The following is a 20,112-nucleotide window of genomic DNA, read 5'->3' on the forward strand; positions in this document are numbered from 1 at the left end:
CTGGTTGGTTTCTGTTCACGGGACCACTGCTTGTTGTACATGTTCTTTGCAGAGCACAGCATTTTTAAAACTGCAGTGATACAGAGAAGCCAGTGGCAGGTAGTGGGTGCTGCAGAGGTGTGTGTGTGTGTGTGTGTGTGTGTGTGTGTGTGTGTGTGTGTGTGTGTGTGTGTGTGTGTGTGTGTGTGTGTGTGTGTGTATCAGGGACCGTGATGTTACCAGAGATTTTACAGTGTCAATGTCGCTGCTCGGCCGAGAGTAGCATGCCACCCAAAATCATCAAGGCAGCGACAGTCATGTGGTGAGAAACTGACCAATGAGGTGGAGCTACAACTAGTTGGCCAAAAGACTGATGACTCTAGCTGTACTCCTACAAATAGTGTTTCTAATAAAGTAGCCTTGAAAAACAGCCAAAATGCAACACACTGGCCAGCCTCCTGGAGTGGCCCACGGTGCCCGTACTCTGGCTTCTTTTGGTCAACATCCATACTGCAGAATAAGAATGAACGTAAAAATAAAAAAAAAAATTAAAAAAACCACACCTCTTTTCACAGCCAACTTTTTAAAAATGGCCTACTGAGTAAGACTAGTTTATAATGTACAGCTTGAAATAAGGCTTTGACCTCAGCCTCTCTTCTATTTTAAAAAAATCTCTCTCTCTCTCTCTCTCTCTCTCGACTGCGACTTTTTTTTTTCTTTTTTTTTTTTGGGCTAGCTGACCCTTTCCTCGTGTGCAGTAACTCGGGCTGCACGATCAGATGCCTTCTGCTCTCCCCTTTCACCTGAAGACCATCACGCTGAACAACAATAGTTATCTAGTTAGCTACACTCCAAACAGCTTCGCCCAGTTACAAAGCATCTCGGCTGGCCATCGCTCAGTCTCACAGACTTATAAGACTAGGCACGCACAGCCTTTGCTTGAACATCCGAGGAGGGTACTTGACACAGACGGCTCCCACCCTGCCGGAGGTCTCGCGGTGAAGCCGCGGCCGCCGGTCGGATCGCGCTCCTGCTCGTTTGTCTGATCCTGCCGCGCAGTGTTCGTCCGCCGGAGGAGGCAGACAGCAAGCGGCTGCCCTGAGGCTGCTTCAAGAACACGGCGTACGTTTGTGGTTTTTAGCAGAACAGCTGATGCCCTCAGTAGGCCGCTTGATCTGCCACGCAGGCAGCCCGACACGGCAAGAAGGCCAACGAAACGCGAGTGCTGTGTTTCACTTCTGCAGTTGTAAGTACAGAAGGCCAAGCAAACTCCAAAGGCATAAATGAATTATATATACACACCACGGTCTTGTAACACAAATGTAATGTAATTTTTACAGTACAGTTGCAAGATGAAAAGCACAACAATATTCTTCAAATTCTATAGCACACAAGGCCTACAGTGTATATTTTTGTCAACATAAAATATATTATTTTTGTTTTTAAAATGTCTCTTTAATAGGCTGTTAAATCCACAATTGGTTCACCACAGAAAAGTTCATCACAATCCAAGCACATCACACCTCGGGCCAATTGCAGGCCATCCCAGCAGTTACACTTCAGGCCAATTGAAGCCCATCTCAGCCCGTGCACACACACACACACACACACACACACACACACACACACACACACACACACACACACACACACCTTGGTGAACCACTCTGGACCCCAGTTTCTCATGTGAGGAGAAACTGCAGCTGTAAATTGTGTTTTCAGGACTAAAGCATTAGATTTTTTATTCTTCCATTGCCATACAGCATTTCTCTTAGTAAGATGATATTTATTGCATTGGCCATCACTTGCTTGGTTCCAAGCACAGACCCACACACCCACCTCAGTATGGCTGTTTCACTCACTGACTCCTGAAATTTACACTATTAGTTCATCTGCATTTTATTTTACTGAATGCAACCATAATTCCATGTTTAATTTAATATTGATCTACTAATTCTTCATGGGAATTTCAGTAGTAAATTGCTGTTCGAACCAGGCTACGAGTACCTCTTCACTCAGTCTCTGCTTAAAACCAATAGATATGTAATCTAATAACGATTACATGATGGTTATTCCTTCTAGCCAAAAACAAAAAAGAGAAAGGAAAGAAATCTTTGGACGGAGTTATATTCTGCAGCGCCTTATTCAAATGTAGTAGGCCACGTTAAAAGTCAGCAGGTTACCAGCGCAGGTAGCGGCTTTCCTGCGTCTGCATGGCGTTTGAGTACACCAGGATCACCGAGTGTTTACCCCCACGGATGCGGACAAGCGCCTGCTTTATATGCTCGGTTGGTTCCTCTCTCTCCGGCCCGTTTTCTGCCAGGTTCCGCCGCTCTTTCTACTGTCCCCAACGCTCAACTTTCTTCACCTTGGAAACAGCGTCTTTTGTTCTTTTTAAGGAAGAGATGCATAAATAAATGACTCTTGGTTGCGGTGAATGGCGTTTAATTGAAACGCTCTCGCCAGAAGACAGGTAAGCGGTTCAACCCCACACTGAGTTAGAAAAACTACATGAAGGCATCGCAAGGCTTGGATATTCGCATTTGCGCGTAATGCCTTTAATCATTCAGAACTACTGCAGTGTATAAACGGCTCGACCTGGTGTCACGTGGCCGGCAGGGGACTGCTGCAAAGCACTGCTGTGCTATTTTCAGGCTGCACTAGTGAGGGTGACAAATCGATTTCCTTAAATGTTTCTCCCAATATCCGTTCCAGTATTTTATTTTATTTTATTTTTTTGCTGATATAGACCCAATTCCGATACAATCTTTCAGATCTGTGCCATCTGTTTATATTGAAAATAAAAAATAAAAAAAATCACCCAGAATGCTTTGTCCTGGATAAAATAGGACTATATGATTCCATCTGAGACAGGATATAGTTAGTTCTTTGAATCTGTTCTACAGTGTATAAAATGTGATCTTATCTAAATCTGATATCCATCACTTGTGATGTACTTCACAAGTTCCACCACCGGAACAAAATGAGCCAAATGGACTTGGCCGCGTGACAGAGGGACCGGGCAGCGGTGCCACGCGTCGGAGTCCGCAATCTGCTGGGGCCGTGGCGTTCCAACCAGGCCGCTGACACAGAACATCAACCGTGTGAAAAAACCAACCAAACAACCACCAAACCCCCACAGACACACCCCCTTACAACAAGGAGGGTAACGGAGCGGCCCCTAGTTTCAGGAGTGATTCTCCACCGAGCGCGTGCCCATTTAGGCTGCGTTTCCCCCTGGCGAAGGGCAAGCGCGGATGCATAGATCATCCGCCTGCGGCCCACGACTTGAAGGCGTTCGGTCGATAATGACGGATGGCGTAGCGCTCCGTGCGGCCCGGCCTGATGGCGTCTCCCTCGGCCTACTGCTCGAGCCGCCGCATAAGCAGAGCCGGGGGCAGGAGTGAGCAGATTTCCATGCGCTCCGACCAGGACAAAGGGAGGCTGTTCCTTCCAGACACATCAGGACGGGGTCATGGCTGGTGCGCTTATTACACAGGTGCAAGAGTGGCTGTTAGCTCTGATCTGGACACAAAGAAGATTACCGCGGCCCTCTGGTTACCTTCATTAGCCCCTGCCTCATGTAGTGATGCTAGCGATTAATTAATTGATTACGCTGGCTTATCAGGATGTTTTGAATCGGTTATCCTCTCCATGGCGATGTTATATTGGAGATCGGAGAGGAGCCTTGACGGCTTAATCAAGACTCGCGGTAAACAGGAAGGCGCATTTCCAGTACAGCAATAAGCGTTTTTTGAAAAACAATGTTACATCACCATCATCACCACCAGGCATGAAACTTCAAGCATCCTGAGCGTGCAGTTTGTGAGTGGGCTTTGTCTGTGTTCCGCTGCCCACCCTCTGTGCTCATCCGGAGCTGTGCTGTACCACACCGCTCCCTGATCTGGGCTGGGCTGGAGGTTCGATGCTGCAGCGTGCCGCGCTGCCTCTGTGGGTTTGGCCGAGGCCTGTTTGTGCTGACCGCATGATCCTGGTCATTCTGACAGCGATGGTTTCGCAGAGCGGGAGTGTGAGTAATGAGATGTGGCCCTGAGGAGCCAGTCACGTGAGCTCAGTCATATAGATAGAGAGAGAGAGAGAGAGAGAGAGAGAGAGAGAGAGAGAGAGAGAGAGAGAGAGAGAGAGAGAGAGAGAAAAGGGTGTGAGAAAGGGGGGAGAGGAGGAGCGATGCAGAGGGACGGAGGTAGAAAGATGGAAGGGGGGAAGGAGAAAGCGAGAGAAGGAGAAAGATGGAGAGGGACAGAAAGATAGAGTGGAGGCAGAGAGAGGGAAAGTCAGACAGGGCTGTGGGCGCTGAAGACTGCAGCTACCTGCCATGCTGGATGGGCAAGCATACAGACTGACCTGCATTACTCTGAAATCATCAAAATATCTACAGAAGCCTCAACAGGATTGCGAGAGGCTGGCCGGGATCCGCACGTCCCACAAGACATTTGACTGCAAGTGTCACTAGGGCTCACCAGCACACTGGAGCCTATAGGATCAGTGCAAGGATCACGGCCAGGGTAACGACCAGCAAACTACACAGTACGCAGCACTGGCAGACATAGACTGCCCCGCAACACACACTCACTCATCATCATCGTTTTACTCCTTCGTTCTTACTCCTTTATGGCCATCGTTAAAACCACGCAGGGAATTTCAGTGGATTAATTCATAACCGTGTGCGTCCTCGCTGGAAAAAACAGCTGACAACAGTCAGTACGGTGGGAAGCAAGAGGCAATGTCCCGCGGTGCCGTTGCCATGGTAACGATGATGCTGGGGGTAACCACGGGAGAGCTCTAAACATCATGCCCTCGGTGGCAATCTGTGCACGCGCACATGTGTGTGTGTGTGCTTGCACACGAGAGAGAAGGAGGTGCCTTAAAGAGTAACCTCAAACAAAACGCTGGCTGTGTCTCGATCTCCAAGCTTCTCAGAGAAACGCTTCACGTTTACACCGTGTCGTGATTTCTGTGCTCTTGGAATTAGAGCAGTGTCGTAGAAATATAAGCGTGGGGGTGGGGTGCTCTAAAGACTACACCCAGATGGGGCTGGGGTTATGCTGGATCCGCTTCACAGATTCAGCTTCCTGTTCTCATAGGCTGGATGGAACCTCAGTATAGTACAAGATCAAATGCTATAGGTGGACGTTTCGCCATTATCCCGATCAGGGGTTTGAGTAGGAGGAGCCAACCCAGGCCAGCGATGAGCAGTGAAATGTAGCTGCATCTGTTTGGCCACTTTGCCTTCCAATAGAATTCACCGATGTCATCTTGACCAAACCAGTAGGCATCTATGCAGCCAATCCTGGCTCAAATTCCCCTGGAATACAAAATACACTGTCCATCACCAGAGTAGCACTGGCATAACCCAACCAATTAGGATGCATCACAGAATAGACAACAAAGGAATGCTGATGTTAGCACAAGATCACCAGGAAGCTTTTAAGATCTTTCTGAAACACATTTAGGAGAGTTTTGAGAAACAAAAAACAGGCATAAAAAGTGACAAGGCCTTTATTTTGATCTCCCGATTGGCTCACGCGACCATCTCCTTTTTGCGAAGGAAGATGGAGGCTCAACGTTGCGACATGAAAGCGCATGTTCTACGCAGACTGAGTTCGTCTGCGTTTGATCAGCGCGAGGCGGTTACTGCTTCGACTACAATAGCAACTATGTCAGCTCCGCTGGGGCCACGTGAACAGCACCAGGCAAGGCTGCCTATGACCTACTCGACTAGATAAGAGATCTGGAAACTGGTGTACGACCAGAAGCAGATTCTTGGGAAAATCTGAGCGCTGTTCGAATGTGATGCTACGACCCGTCTTAACCTGCTGGAAGCCACCTTATAGCTAGCACTGCTCCTGGTGCAGTGTAATAAATGTATAAGGTGTGTGTGTGTGTACACTGCAGAGGCTGCTGGCATTTGAACTTGCTTACAAGTCTTCACAAAAAGGCCAAAAGAGGCGGTTTTCTTTTTCCACCCTAATAAGATCATCCATCATTTCTTCTCCTTCACGGTGTCATCTGTTCGTGGGGCGGGAAAGGTTCCGATACCTCCACGCTAAGGTAAGGAACGCGTGTCTGAGTTCATTGTATCACGGCAGCGCACCGTAAGCTCTGCTCTGCTCTCCGCGTAAACGGCCGGGCTGTGCGGCACACGAACTAGGCCTGGACGTGTCCTGAGCCCAAAGGTTTCCATGCTGCAATCGCAGCCCTGACGCTAACGTGCTGAAGGCCTCAGATGCGTAGGGAGCCATACACCATCAGGCAAGCTTGTGCTGCGAGTTACTATTTTCCCAGGAAAGGAACGTGGTCACGTGGCTTAAATTCTGCGGAACAGCCGATTAATTAGCGCGATTAATTAGCGCGACCGGTGTATTCGCTTTGACTGGCGTCCGCAATCGATCCACGGGGCCTTGTGCTCGGATACAAGCTGCGGTTTTAGCCAGCGCTGCATAATGCATGAGGTCTAACCCACCTACGGCTCTAAATCGGCAACTGTGGTGCCTGCCAAGCGGTGTGCTCGAGGGTGTCTTTTCCGACGGAACCTGAAGTGAACCTCAGCGATATTCTTCGGAGCCCCACGTCCTCCCCCTGCACCATTCTCCACGGGCTCCGTTCGGTCGCGCTGGCTACAGGTTTCCGAGCGCATCGCCACTGCAGCAGCAACCCCCCCCCCCCCACCCCGCACGCCACCTGCGCGTACACGCACGGCGCTCCCCTATCGGCACGGGCGAAGGAAAGCTGCATTTTATGCGCAGCGGGCACTCCGCGGGGAAAGTGCTGCAACATTCTCCGGACGGCACTGCCAACCAAATGTGATATTTATGAGGCACACAGTGCCAGGACCCAGAGACGCCACGCAAGTGAACGATCGCCTGACCGACGCTGTTTACGCAATCTAGTGTCATCCACATTATTTCTGTGGCGAGCACAAAATGTGAGCGAAGAGACACCAACCGACAGTGCCGCTGCTCACTGAGAAGGCGCCTGTATAATAACGTAACGGGCCTGGCTAGGACAGCCTTTAGCAACCGAAATCTTTCATCAAGATGTCGCCTCGCCGTGAAATGGGCTGCTGTCGCCATCGTTTCCACGAACGGACCTGTCCATATGCTTTATGGGCCGTGTCCCTGCTTATCGGACGTCTGTGGCTCAGTCTCCCAGAGAAACAGAAGCCTGCCTCACTGAACGCTGAAGATCACGGAATAACAGGTGCCAAAGATGGGTGTACCGTCACAGAAGCCACCAACCAGTCGTGAATATCAATTTATGCATGTGTCTGTCTCGCGGAAAATCTACTAACAATGCCCCCCACCCCCAAGGCAAATCAAATAAATAAAGTATAGTTTTGAAACATCCGACACAGGCCTTCCTTCTGCTAGTCGGGAATATGCCCCCCGTGATGAACAGAACCGACCGCAGGCAGAGGGGCTATTCAGCGAGTCATTGTTTCAGGCCGGCGTGTCGGTGGTGTAATTTTGTAGACCAGATGAACGCAACAACTCGCGGCAACATTGGGGCAAATTAAACAACCCCCCGCCACGACGAGCGCCGTGTTCGATTGTCTTTTCTCTCGTGCCGAAGGCTGCAATTCGAGCTGATCGTGCTGTCAACAAAAGGCATCGGGCCTTGAACAGCCCCCCTGGGAAATATTTCCTTACGATGCCGATGTTTTGGCCAGCGGTTTAATTCTAGAGGTTTGATGAATCCTTTAACAAACACACCGGGCTCAAATGACATCATCCCCTGCCAGCGCAGGCCAGAGCACGTTAAATAAAACATAATAAATAAATAAAACTGCCCAAGCACGGCAATGCCATTGTATGCAGATCCGCCACGAACTTACCAGATTCAGTACTGTCTCGACGATGTCTCTGTTGCTGACCTCCCCGACCTGGATCAGCCCAATTAGCACAGCGAACTTCATCTTGATATTCCGGATCGGAACCGAGGGGTTGATCACCCCAGCCGGCAGCACCATGGAGCCCGACCCGGACACCATCATTTCCCCGGCCACAGAACCCGCTGCGACTTGCTGCCCAGAGCCCGGTGGGCTTTCTCGGTCCGTGAGCGAGGCGGAACCCGGTGCTGAAACCGGTCTCTCGCTCGACATCTCCACCCGTAAGCAAAAGGAGCGGCCGCCTCTGTGTCTCACCTGCTTTGTATCACCAGCGACTGTGCAACCGCATGAAACCGAAGCAAAATACAAGATGCTATCAAAACTGCAGCGAAGCAGAGCACAGCTGTGCTGCAATCCAGCGTGTCCTCGCAGCCGTTCAGAGGGACGCACACGCCCGCCGGAAGAAACGCGGATTTCCTTGATGCTCGGCACAACGGTCCTCTCTCGCTGCTCTCCCCTCCGCTTCTGACGCCGACCCGCGCACAGTGCAGTCTCGGACTGTGTTGTCTTCCTCAGGACGCCATGTTGACGCCCCCTGGCTGCGGTAATGCTTACCACGCCTGCGTGCTGGAGCGCGCGGCTCGACGGGCCGCGGAGGTGCGGACCGAGCAGGGGCGCGTGCTGGAGCGCGCGGCTCGACGGGCCGCGGAGGTGCGAACCGATCAGGAGCGCGTGCTTGTATTAATAGTAGCCCATAAATATAATAAAAAATATCCCTCTTTCTTTTGAGATTAAAATACTAAATTGTACTTCCAAATTGTATGTCAATGGTCAAGCAAAGTTTAGCTCTCTCTGTCTGACATGCATTGCATATACACTCATTTGATCGTTCTTTTGGTAGTATTTCAGAAAGGCTAAACTCCACTGTGATGCATACCCAGCACGTGTACGGGAGCTGTGACTACAGGTCCTATAGGAGGTCTTATAGCTCATTACGTAAAGGACAGCTAAATTCATACCAGCACCACTTTCAAGAACAGGGTAAAGTACATGTGAATCACAGTTAGCTAAGTCCCAACTCCCTTCTCTCTCTCTCTCTCTCTCTCTCTCTCTCTCTCTCTCTCTCTCTCTCTCTCTCTCTCTCTCTCTCTCTCTCTCTCTCTCTCTCTCTCTCTCTCTCTCCTTTTCTGAAAATAGAATGAATGTCTAATAACTACAGTGATTCCATTCCAGTTCACTCAAGTTATACAAGACCAGTGCCTATATAAATATAAATCTTGCAGACTGGGAAAAAAAAGACTGCTTGTCATTAGCGTAGACAATAACAATAATCCAATTTACCACATCCTTCTCTCAGTGTCACAGGATTCTGCCTCGATAAGAGTTTTGTTTAGAATACAGCACATTTTGCTGTTCATTCACAAATGTTCCCTTATCTCACTTTTAAATTGTCTTAGCGGAGATGCTGTGCACGCACTTAAATAATTTCACTGTGCAATCTAGTGAGACAAGGCCACAAAAAAACAACATGCAGACATGTAAACAAGTGTCCCCCTGACCAGCCTGATCTTATGCTTAAAACATGGGAGAAATCGGATTTTTTTTATTCAGAAAAAATTCTCAAACACAAATTTCTTATGAAAAATTCTAACTGATGTACGTTTCCAAATTTCGTGTGTTTATTTGAAAGTCGCCTGTCTCTTTAGGGTCCCCTAAGCAGCCTACGAGGTGTGATGCACACTGAATCCCCTACATGAATCAATAAACATGGGAAAGTTGAGAGAAAACAACCAAAGACAAAATGTTATTGAGCTGCATGAATTAGCACATGACTGAAAAAAAAAAAAAGCTTCACAGTTGAAAATACCTCTGCAGTCTGGACGATAATGAAGAAGCCTCTGACAACTGAGCAGCTGAGGCAGTGATGGACCTGCCTGGAATAAGGTGCTGTTGTTTTGCCAGAAGAAATTCTCTGCAGCCACAAGTGTAAGTGGCTAGAGTTTGCTAAACATTGCTAAGAACTGGGAACTGGTTCTGTGGACAGATTCGACTAACATAGAGCGCTTTCCCCCCCCCAACAACCCACAGACTGAACTGAACAGGGGCATCTGGGAGAGATGTTGTCTGATGTCATGGTCTCAGACCTCTTTATACTACACGTGTTGTCTCATCTCATCCAGTATTGTTAAGAGAAGACCCACTGATGATGTTTTTGTCCTTGAAAAATAAAAATAAATACATATTTACGATTTATCTTATATTTTATATTTTCATCGCTAAATATGGCCTTTTTTTGTTCATTTTACCAAGAGTAGCAGTAATCCTGGGGTTAACTGCCTGGAGCTCCTCCATGTGCCCACAGCATAAACGCTGACCACCGGGACTTCGAGGACCAGGATGGCTGCATTTATCCAGCGGTAGAGGCTGGGGGATCCTGCCAGTCTCTCTCCATGAAGACCCCAATACAGAAAGGAGATGAACAACCAGAGGACTGACTGCAGTCCCAGGCAGCGGGTCGAACAAACCCTCCCTCAGGACTAAGGGCGCCAGAGGAGCTCTGCTTCCACAGCAGGTTGAGTCAAATCAACCTTTATCAAATTGCTTCTGTAGTGGGGAAACAAAAAAAAAACACACTTGAAAGAGGCAACAAACCTTGAGGAGGCAAGACTCAGGTTAATCTTCCTCTTCCTTGAGTAAATTTCCAGCTTTTAACAGATGCTATTCTGTGACTTACATATTTAGCACTGTAACAGTGCACATGGACCCCAGAGATAAAACCTTTACTCTGGTGTTACTGGCACCATGTGCTACCTGCTTTACCAGGTGATCTACAGCAGTGAGAGATTAGAGAAGATCTTTTTTTCAAAACACGACAGCCTTTGGTTAGGTAACAAGCTCCTCAGTGCCCCGGACTTTGGTCCTCAACCGCCCATCAGTTCTGCTCTCCACGGAGCCCACGTCATCGCCATGGCAGTCACGTCGCTGTAGGAAAGCCCCTCCGCTGAATGGGAGGTCTGTGAGCGGACACTCCGAATCGGGGCCGGAAGCGGCGAGGCGCTCGCAGCCCGGATCACGCGGGGCGCGTGGGCCTGACTCCATGCAGACGTAGCTTAGGCCCGATGGCGGGTTCCCGTCCGTGAAAACAGCCTCTGAGATCGCACACAGGGACCCATCACGGCATTCCGACGCTGCTTTCGCTTCTCCTCCTTAGTCCATGCGTGACTCTGCCTCTCCTCAGCCGACAAAATTCCCGCGCTAAGGGGGCCTGCACTCAGGCTGAGAGGGAAAAAACTCCCTCTGTTCCTGCTGAAAACCACCAAGTGACAATCACGTAACACCCTGGAAGCCACTGAAATAACACTCCCTGATAGATTCGGTGCTGAAGGACGGAATGATGAGGAAGGATGGTTAGACTGGGCTCCAAACTGCTGGAATAGCCGTAAACGTGAGACCGTGCGCTACGTGGCAGCGCAGACCTGCACTGCCCACCACTGCACATCAAACTGCAGAGCAGTCTCTGATCCATGGCTACAGCAACAACAGGATTCAAAGGCTTAATAGTGGATGTGTAAGAGCAATTTCAGCCAGGGAAAAGGTATTCAATTAGTGACATTCCTCAAATTATCAAATTCCTGATATTTAACATGGTGCCAGTGGTTAAAGGTCTGGCTTAAGTACAACTTGACTAGATGGTTGGTGCTTTGTTGATTTTGTATTGACGTGTGCATTCAAATTCACTAAAGTCAACTATCTTATTTTGTTTACTTGCATGTGGCGTAAAATCATTTCCTTTGCGTTGGCTTGGTCACGCAGCTGTTTTCTGGTTGGCTTAGGTGAGCAGCATCTCTGTGGTTACTGATTGTGAGTGTGTGTGTGTGTGTGTGCATTTAAGACACCCCATGTTTTGTGTACAGGAACACATCTGCTCCGAGGCATTGTCATCAGGCACATAGGGAAGGAATGAACTTGGGCAGTCACAGTTCACAGATACGCTTTCCATGGTGCGCTGTAGAAGGTAAATGAGAAATGCAGGATTGGTTCATGATTAATCTCCAGGTAGAAAACAGAGTGTGCCACCAGGATGTATACTGGAGAGAAAGAGGGAGACTGGAACAAAGGATTTTGTGATTAACACCGAGATAGAAAAAAGAGAGCTGATTGAGATTTGTGGTGCCAGCAAGCTCCTACGTCTGTCTCACATTCAGCTCTGTATCGAACTTTGAAGGGAGAGACCGAATGAGAGAGATGTCAGTTTTCTTTCTTGACTGCTGCAATGGAGGGATAGAGCTACTGGATTACGATCAAACACAAATGCAGACGCTCACTCACTCACTCACACACACACACACACACACACACACACACACACACACACACACACATAGTGCAGAACACAGTGTGCTCATTTTAGCCTCTAGAAGTGAGATCTCCACTGCACCAGGCACACATGCTGTTAATTGCACCCAACACACACACACACCCTCTGACCCACCGACACCCACCCACACACACCCACACCCCCCCCCCATACCCCCCCCCCCCCCACACACACACACAGAGTCATGCATCCTTTGTGATAGCACAAAAGCCTTTGCTGGCAAACTGGCTGATCCAACAAAGGAGAGGAATAAAGTCTTAACTGCTTCAATTGTCCGATAAGCAGAAAGCCCTTTTATTTCCTGCTGCCTCTCCTTTGTCCATGAGTCAAGTGGAGCGTTTACGGTGCGCACTGATCGCTAGCATATTGCTAAACACACACAACGCAGAACACACCAGCTCTGCCTTTCACGCATGTGTATGTGCATGACCATGTGCAAGCACACCCAGACTGTCGACTACTATACACAACAAGGGCCTGCTTTAAGGAAATGGGATGTCTTTGTGAAATCTGAACTGCTCGTCACATTAAACCCAGTCTTTACGTTACATTTACATGTACATTTACATTTACACTTACATTTATGGCATTTAGCAGAAGCTCAAAGTGACTTTCGAAAGTGCTTTGTCATTTACTCATAGAATACATTCTAGCCAGTGCAGCAGGTTAGAGTGTAGTTGAAGTAGAATACTGTAGAAGTACAGGGATCAAACTGTGTGTTGCCTCATGAGGGAGGAGAAGTGACTCCTCGGCGCTGGGAGCGAGTGTAGCGGCTGAGCACCCCGCGGCAGCATCAGTGGTGTTGAGAGGCTGCAGGGTCCTGCTATGATGCATGACTGCAACATTGTGACTGACATCTACCAACCGAGGCTGTGTGTGCTGTCTCAGGAACGCAGGAGAGCTGGGCAGTCATTTCTGTCTCTAGAAGTGAGACCTCCACTGCACCAGGACAACACCGTTACCTGTTAACACACACGCACACACATACGCGTGCGCGCGCGCACACACACACACACACACACACACACACGCCCACACATACATGCACACGCGCGCGCACACACGCGCGCGCATGCACAGGCTGGCACGCATGCACACACACATTCTCACCTTTTGGAGGTGAGAAACTACACTGATCCTGGTGCTGCCTGCAAGTCTACATCGTCCTGTAACATTACTCAGTTGATTACTCGGGCTAGCTTATATATCTTCAGACAGATGTTCCTAACAGTAGCGGTTCTAGACCATTTGAAGGTAGAGGGGTGGCCTGTTTATTTCTACCTTATTGTTCTCCACTTAAGTCATATTAAACAAGGCATTGCGAGCATTAAGTCAAGGTTCTATATCACTCAACATTTTATTTGTGCTTGCCTACGTTACTGTTAGAATAAAGGTCTACTGACACCAAGTACCTTTTTCTGACAAAAAAATAAAACAAAAACAATGTAACGTTCTTTTTAAAAACACTTTTATATTCTTATTTTTCGTAAACATGTAGCCAGATGTGTTTAACACTATCAACAAAACAATACAAGGCTTTTCATTAAGCTGATAGTTGGCAGATGTTCCCGGACGGGAGCAGACTAGGACGCACTGGTGACGCGGCGTCTACGCATTATGAAGGCTCACTGCTGTGCTATGGGGTTTATAGTCAGTGTGTTGTTTATCGTTAATAGATAATGTGTTAGTTGCAGACAGTACTGAATGCAGACAGCGGGAAGGTGGAGCTCTATGCTAGCCCATGCGGATATCCACTCACAGTATTCCACCACGCGTAATGCGTTATAACACACCTGTAAACCTACAGTTTGGGGCTGGATCAAATCAGTCCCGTTTTAGCCAATTCGTATTTTTCGTGTGACCGTTAGGTGGTGCTATTGTTCCTAGGTCCACGGGAGTCCGAAATAATCTGCTTCAAAGCATTTCACAACAGCAAATAAAACGATGTGGACGGCAAAAATCTAGTAAATTATTTAGATGGAATTATTTAGATCTTTATTAGATGGGGAGGCTTTAGCCCCACGATTCCAGTTATACCAGCTGCTGCTGGTTACATTTAAATCTACGTGTGTGAAGGGCAGTTTGTCAGACTACAATTCAGATGTGAGATGTAATAACTTATGTTTCTTTCTAAAAAGAAACAGAAGAGTAGTGTAATGTAACTCACTGTTGCTAGAGTAAAGACCAGAGTACCCCTACTGTCTCTCCTGCACACGCTCCACGCTCCGCACACGCTCCACGCCCTGCATACACTCCACACACACTCCACACATGCTCCACACACACTCCACACACTCCACACATGCTCCACACACACTCCACACCCTGCACACACGCTCCACACGCTCTACACACGCTCCACAAACGCTCCACATGCTCCACACACACTCCACACATGCTCCACACACACTCCACACCCTGCACACCCTGCACACACGCTCCACACGCTCTACACACGCTCCACAAACGCTCCACATGCTCCACACACACTCCACACATGCTCCACACACACTCCACACCCTGCACACTCCAGCTCGTGTGTCTCCCCTGCCCATCCAGCCTGAGCAGGGCCCATGAATACATAGATCCAGCAAAGCCTGTGTGGGATTTTCAGTGCAATAACTGGGAGATGTGAAAATATGTTAATGGATCTGCTATGAAGGAAGAACAGCCACCTGAGACCATGACGAACGGCGACATGTGATCAGACTCTGTTATGGGTAAATAAGGCCATGATTTGGGCTCTTGTGTAACCTCCAGTGCGGCGTTTCATTTTAAACACCCCCTGCTCATCAAACGAGTGGCATGCGCTGGATGGAGTGTTTAAAAATGGAGGCTGCCACCCCCAAACATCTGTGGCATTAATCACCGAATAGCAGAACCCTATAGTTATGGTCACTGTGTGAAAACAGAACACGAGGCAAAGAAGAACAGATGGAGAGAGAAGGAGAGAGAGAGAGAGAGAGAGAGAGAGAGACAAGGAAGCAACTGTGTGCTCCTTTCTGTCTCAACCTCTTCCTCTCTCTTTCTAATTCTGTCTCTCTAGCTGTGTCTCTCCTGGGCTGTGCACTAGGCACTGGGTCTCCTGTCTTCAGACTGGCGCTCGGACTATAGACTCTCGATGACGAGATGACGAGCACAAGGGTAACAGTGACCTGGCAGTGGCTTTGACCAGGTGCACAGGAAGCTAAGCGCAGATCTGGTGAGTAACCAAGCGCCGGCTCCCCCTGCGTCTGCAGCTTCAGTGTTAACGTGTTTGTAAAGGTGGTCGATTACGGTGTCTTTGTTTGGACTGGAAGCCGAACAAGATGCACACGCACACATGCGTACACAAAGACACAGACACTGGTATTAATAATTTAGCCATTTGATATTTTATTTATTAATGACCTTAGAGCAGAGCAGGTTGCAGTGGGCTCACACAGGCAATTCCCAGTACAGCCAATCACTTTTGAGAATGGATCCCTGGTACACTCTGTGCACAGCTGCCCTGGGCCATCATGCCTGTGTGTGCTGATGTGTATATTTGTCTATGAGTAGGCTGTGACAAAATCTATGTGTATATATGTATGTGTGTGCACTCTGGACCTGTCTGTTCCTGCCCATGGTACACACAGTGTGTGTGTGTGTGTGTGTGTGTGCGTGTGTGAGTATGTGTGCGTGTGTGCGCGTGTGTGAGTATGTGTGTGTGTGTGTGTGACCTTTTACATCATCATAGACATTATTCATAGACATAGACATAGACATTATCTTTCACAATACTGTTCCTGCATACTGTTCCTGCATACTGTTTCTACAAAATATTTTATTAGTCACTAATAAATTTATATAGTCATTTATAAAGTTGATCTGTTACTAAAATTGATATTTGGTACAGTCCGTCTGATTAATCATAAAAAGAGGGTAGTAATTGATTCTATTCCAAATGGTAAAATCGAATTGATTTGAACTACGAGCGGATTAAATCACTTGGAGGGTTTCATGAATTTTAAGCATTTATTCCGTAATGAAAACAGGTGCACAATGCAGTACCAATTTCCACCAGGAGAGGTCACGCAACGTTCTAATCCTACTTCTACTAAGATTCCTTGCTCAATTGTCCTGATCTAACACAATCCAATTAAAATACATCAGACCTTAAGACGGTCAAGCAGGGCATTGCAGTATCCCTTCATACATATGCACACGTAAATATGCACGCGCGCGCACACAGACACAGACACACACACACACACACACACACACACACACACACACACACACACACACACACACACACACACACACACCATGAGAGCATAAGAATGAGTTTGTGGCGCTCGTTGATGCCTTGGTGATGTATGGGATACGAGACATTAGAGGAGAAAAGGACACGCCACCACCTCACATTAGACTAATGAAGATTTACAGTAGGCTCTGGGTGCCCTCTGCATCACCCAAATCTGTGTGTTTAGACATATTAGTCATATAAAGGGCTGATCAATATTTCTGCCAGAGTTGGTTTTGCAGGCTCAGAATGTGCTTAGGAACGCAGTTTTTAAACAAATAAATTATTCTGTGACCTTTGATTTGCTGGCTGCCATTGAGATCTCATTGTTCGAGCTCCCAGCTCTTAAAGAGGTAGGCTAAGATAGAGATAGGTTCAGCAGCTTAATGCCTCAATGCCACCCTCTAGTGGACAACCTGAGAGAGTCCGGGCAAGTTCAATTATAGTTCTGTGGCAAGTTGGCTACAGTAGTTTTGCATTTACCATAAACTGCACATGGAGATGATAAGCATTCATTTTCATTTTTAGTTCATTTTGATGTTTATAAGATTAACAACGGGGAGAAAGTGATAGTTAATAACTTGTTAATAACACACTGAAAATCTAATTTGAAGACTTTAAGACTAAGTGTATAGACACACATGCATGTGCACAGATGCAACCACAATCTCACAAATAAAGGGAACAACAGTGCAGTGCATCTCCCAGTGAGGCTTTAATTGTCCTTGTTACAAAGCTCTGCTCCTCCTGTACTTCCCTCTGAACTACACTGGAACTGTGATAAATGTGTGGCCTGCCACGGAGCTCACATCAAACACTCACACACACACTCACACAATCACACACTCACACACACACACACACACACACACACACACACACACACTCACACACACACACACACTCACACACACACACACACACACACACACACACACATACACTGCTCCCATCCATACAGCACTAGAGAAGCATGGAAACACCAGCTTACTTTTTTTTTTTGGTATTGCATTATTTTCAACATATCAATATGACACAGGAGATAAAAGGTTATGAGCAAAACAAGCAGGTAAATCTGCCTGTAAGCTTAACGTATGTACAAAATATACAGTGATTACATATATAAACATATACACATGCAAATATATACAGTTACACATCATATATTGTAGGTTTACAGTGTTGTGTTTTAAAACTGAATACAGACATGCTTCTTAGAAGCTGTGAAATGGATTAATGTCCTAGACATTGTATAGCATGACATTGAGACAATAATAATAATAATAATAATAATAATTACTTTTTATATTTATGCACACAAATCTGCCTTGAAAGTATAGCTGTAAGAACTAAAAACTGGTGTATTTTCAGTTGCATGTACTGAAATGGCAGCTTGTCCCAGTCCAAATCCACAGTTTCCTCCCACTCTGTGACAGAACGGCTCCCCTGAGCACAGGGAACCACAGCACCACAGCTCACAATTAGGTAAACGGGTGAGGGCTGGAGCTCACACTTACCTCACGTTTAAAACTAATTGTAAAATGACTAATAGCCACTTCAGGTTCAGCCAGTAAATGCCCTGGGGGGTGGGGGGGTGGGGGGGGGCTTTAATACGCGGGAGTTTAATCAATCAACTAGACGTGCACCGTGATGGCTGGACTGTGGAATTTTCTTCATCATATCTACTGCTGGATGCAGTGTTTGTTAAAGCCATTTGCAAGGGTTAAATGCAGGCGTGGGCAGGGTTTAGTCCAGGAGTGCTGCAGGGGTCAGGTAGCACACAGCACTGCACAGACCAGAGCCACAGCCCGTGGGAGCCGAGCCGAACCGCATCCTCTCGTCGCCTCTTTGGCACTCCTTGGCGGCCCTCCTTGCCCGCTCAGCGGGCACTCTCTCGCGCCTTTGCCCGAGAAACGGTCTGAGCCACGGCCACCCCATTCCGATGCCCGTGGGAAACCGCGGTCATCGAAAACGGGTTTGTTCACCAAAGCCGCTGCTATTGTTTATACCTGCAAAAAGTGCCATGGTTGTCTTTCATTCTCCTTCTACATCCTCTTCCTCACACTCTTCTACGTTGTCTTATTGCTTATCGCTTACAGTATCTAAAGTTCGTTCCATGTTCCACACATCTACCTCCTGAATCTAACCCTGGTCCTCACCCCAACCCTGGGCCCAGCCCTGACACTGGTCCTCTCCCCGACCCTGGTCCTCACCCTGACCCTGAGCCCAGCGCTGACCCCCACACCCTGCTCCCTGGACAAGCTCAGATCTTAGTCTCAGGGCCCTCGGTGTCCAGTGGCTGGAAGGAGCTTCGAATGCGTGCAACTTCAGCGGCGCACAGATGGCCAAAAGCTTTGTTGTACCACTCAGGAGATTTGCCCCTGTGACAAAACACACAATCAAAGGCAATCAGAAGACGGAGAAGCTGAGTAAACCACACACACACACACAAAGCACACACCTGTACCTGGCCTAAACTCCAGATTTACACTAGCAATGTGAATTCTCCACTGCAAATCACAAACATTTTGAGTGTAGACGTAATCAAATTTATTCTGGGTCCCTAAAGCTGCATGCACTACATAGACTAATTATGTTCTACCGCCCTCTTGTGGACACAGCATTTATTTATAAGACCGAACAGTCAGTAGAGTGAATACAAAGATCGTATCTGTTGTGTGAATGGGATTGCAGTGCAGCTCAGTAAAAGCACCTACTTGAGGTCCACTCTGCAGATGTGTGTGAGCCTCGACTTGCCAGAGCCACATGGCTCTAGAAGGTAGTGTGACTCCAGCACCACTCCCCGAACTCCGCTCACAGACACCCAGTCATCAAGCTCAACGGAAACCGCCACTAACACACACACACCTTTCGGCATGTCTGTTCGCCACGTCCTAAACACCAGAGATATTTCAATGTTTAATATCGATGTTACATACCAAATCAAAGTCATCCACATAGCCTAAAGAAATCAACAGGGTGCAACTTGTCAGGCACACACACACACACACACACACACACACACACACACACACACACACACACACACACACACACACACACACACACAAACACACAAAACATCAACTCTTAGAAAGCTATTTTTACAGGCACATGTCATATCAAGATCTGCTCTAAACTGTTCCACAAATGCTGATATCCCACTAAGACTTGGACATGGCCTGTGAGTCCAGAACATTGGTCCAGGATGTCAAGGCATAGACATACACCCATACGCAGACAGGAGACATGTAAAGACAAGGTTAGCTCCACAGACGACACACACTGCTGCTGAGTGTCATCATGCCAAGCACAGATTTCATTAACCTCCAAGCAGCATGTACAAGTGTAGTGTCACCCCTCTAATCTCACGTGTAGTGTCACCCCTCTAATCTCAAATGTAGTGTGACTCCTCTAATCTCAAGTGTAGTGTGACTCCTCTAATCTCACGTGTAGTGTCACCCCTCTAATCTCACGTGTAGTGTCACCCCTCTAATCTCACGTGTAGTGTCACCCCTCTAATCTCACGTGTAGTGTCACCCCTCTAATCTCAAGTGTAGTGTGACTCCTCTAATCTCACGTGTAGTGTTACCCTCTAATCTCAAGTGCAGTGTGACTCCTCTAATCTCAAGTGTAGTG

At 47.7% G+C, this 20,112-nt stretch overlaps 2 protein-coding genes across 15 annotated transcripts in view; both read right to left on the bottom strand.

Annotated features, from left to right (window-relative positions):
- The window catches only part of nbeaa (neurobeachin a), a 93,526-nt gene extending 85,106 nt beyond the window's left edge, over positions 1-8,420 (bottom strand). For all 11 annotated transcript variants that reach the window (XM_035535481.1, XM_035535482.1, XM_035535476.1 and 8 more), the window contains exon 1: positions 7,835-8,420. In XM_035535481.1, coding sequence (XP_035391374.1) covers positions 7,835-8,101 — 267 coding nt within the window. In that variant the 5' untranslated portion in view covers positions 8,102-8,420. The remainder of the gene's footprint in view (positions 1-7,834) is intronic.
- Positions 8,421-17,169: 8,749 nt separating this feature from the next.
- The window catches only part of stard13a (StAR-related lipid transfer (START) domain containing 13a), a 53,442-nt gene continuing 50,499 nt past the window's right edge, over positions 17,170-20,112 (bottom strand). For all 4 annotated transcript variants that reach the window (XM_035535649.1, XM_035535648.1, XM_035535647.1 and 1 more), the window contains 2 exons: positions 19,191-19,367; positions 17,170-18,854 (listed from right to left, as the gene is read on the bottom strand). In XM_035535649.1, coding sequence (XP_035391542.1) covers positions 18,737-18,854; positions 19,191-19,367 — 295 coding nt within the window. In that variant the 3' untranslated portion in view covers positions 17,170-18,736. The remainder of the gene's footprint in view (positions 18,855-19,190; positions 19,368-20,112) is intronic.

This window comes from Electrophorus electricus, chromosome 17 (assembly GCF_013358815.1).
Source record: "Electrophorus electricus isolate fEleEle1 chromosome 17, fEleEle1.pri, whole genome shotgun sequence".
In the NCBI taxonomy this organism is placed as follows: domain Eukaryota; kingdom Metazoa; phylum Chordata; class Actinopteri; order Gymnotiformes; family Gymnotidae; genus Electrophorus; species Electrophorus electricus.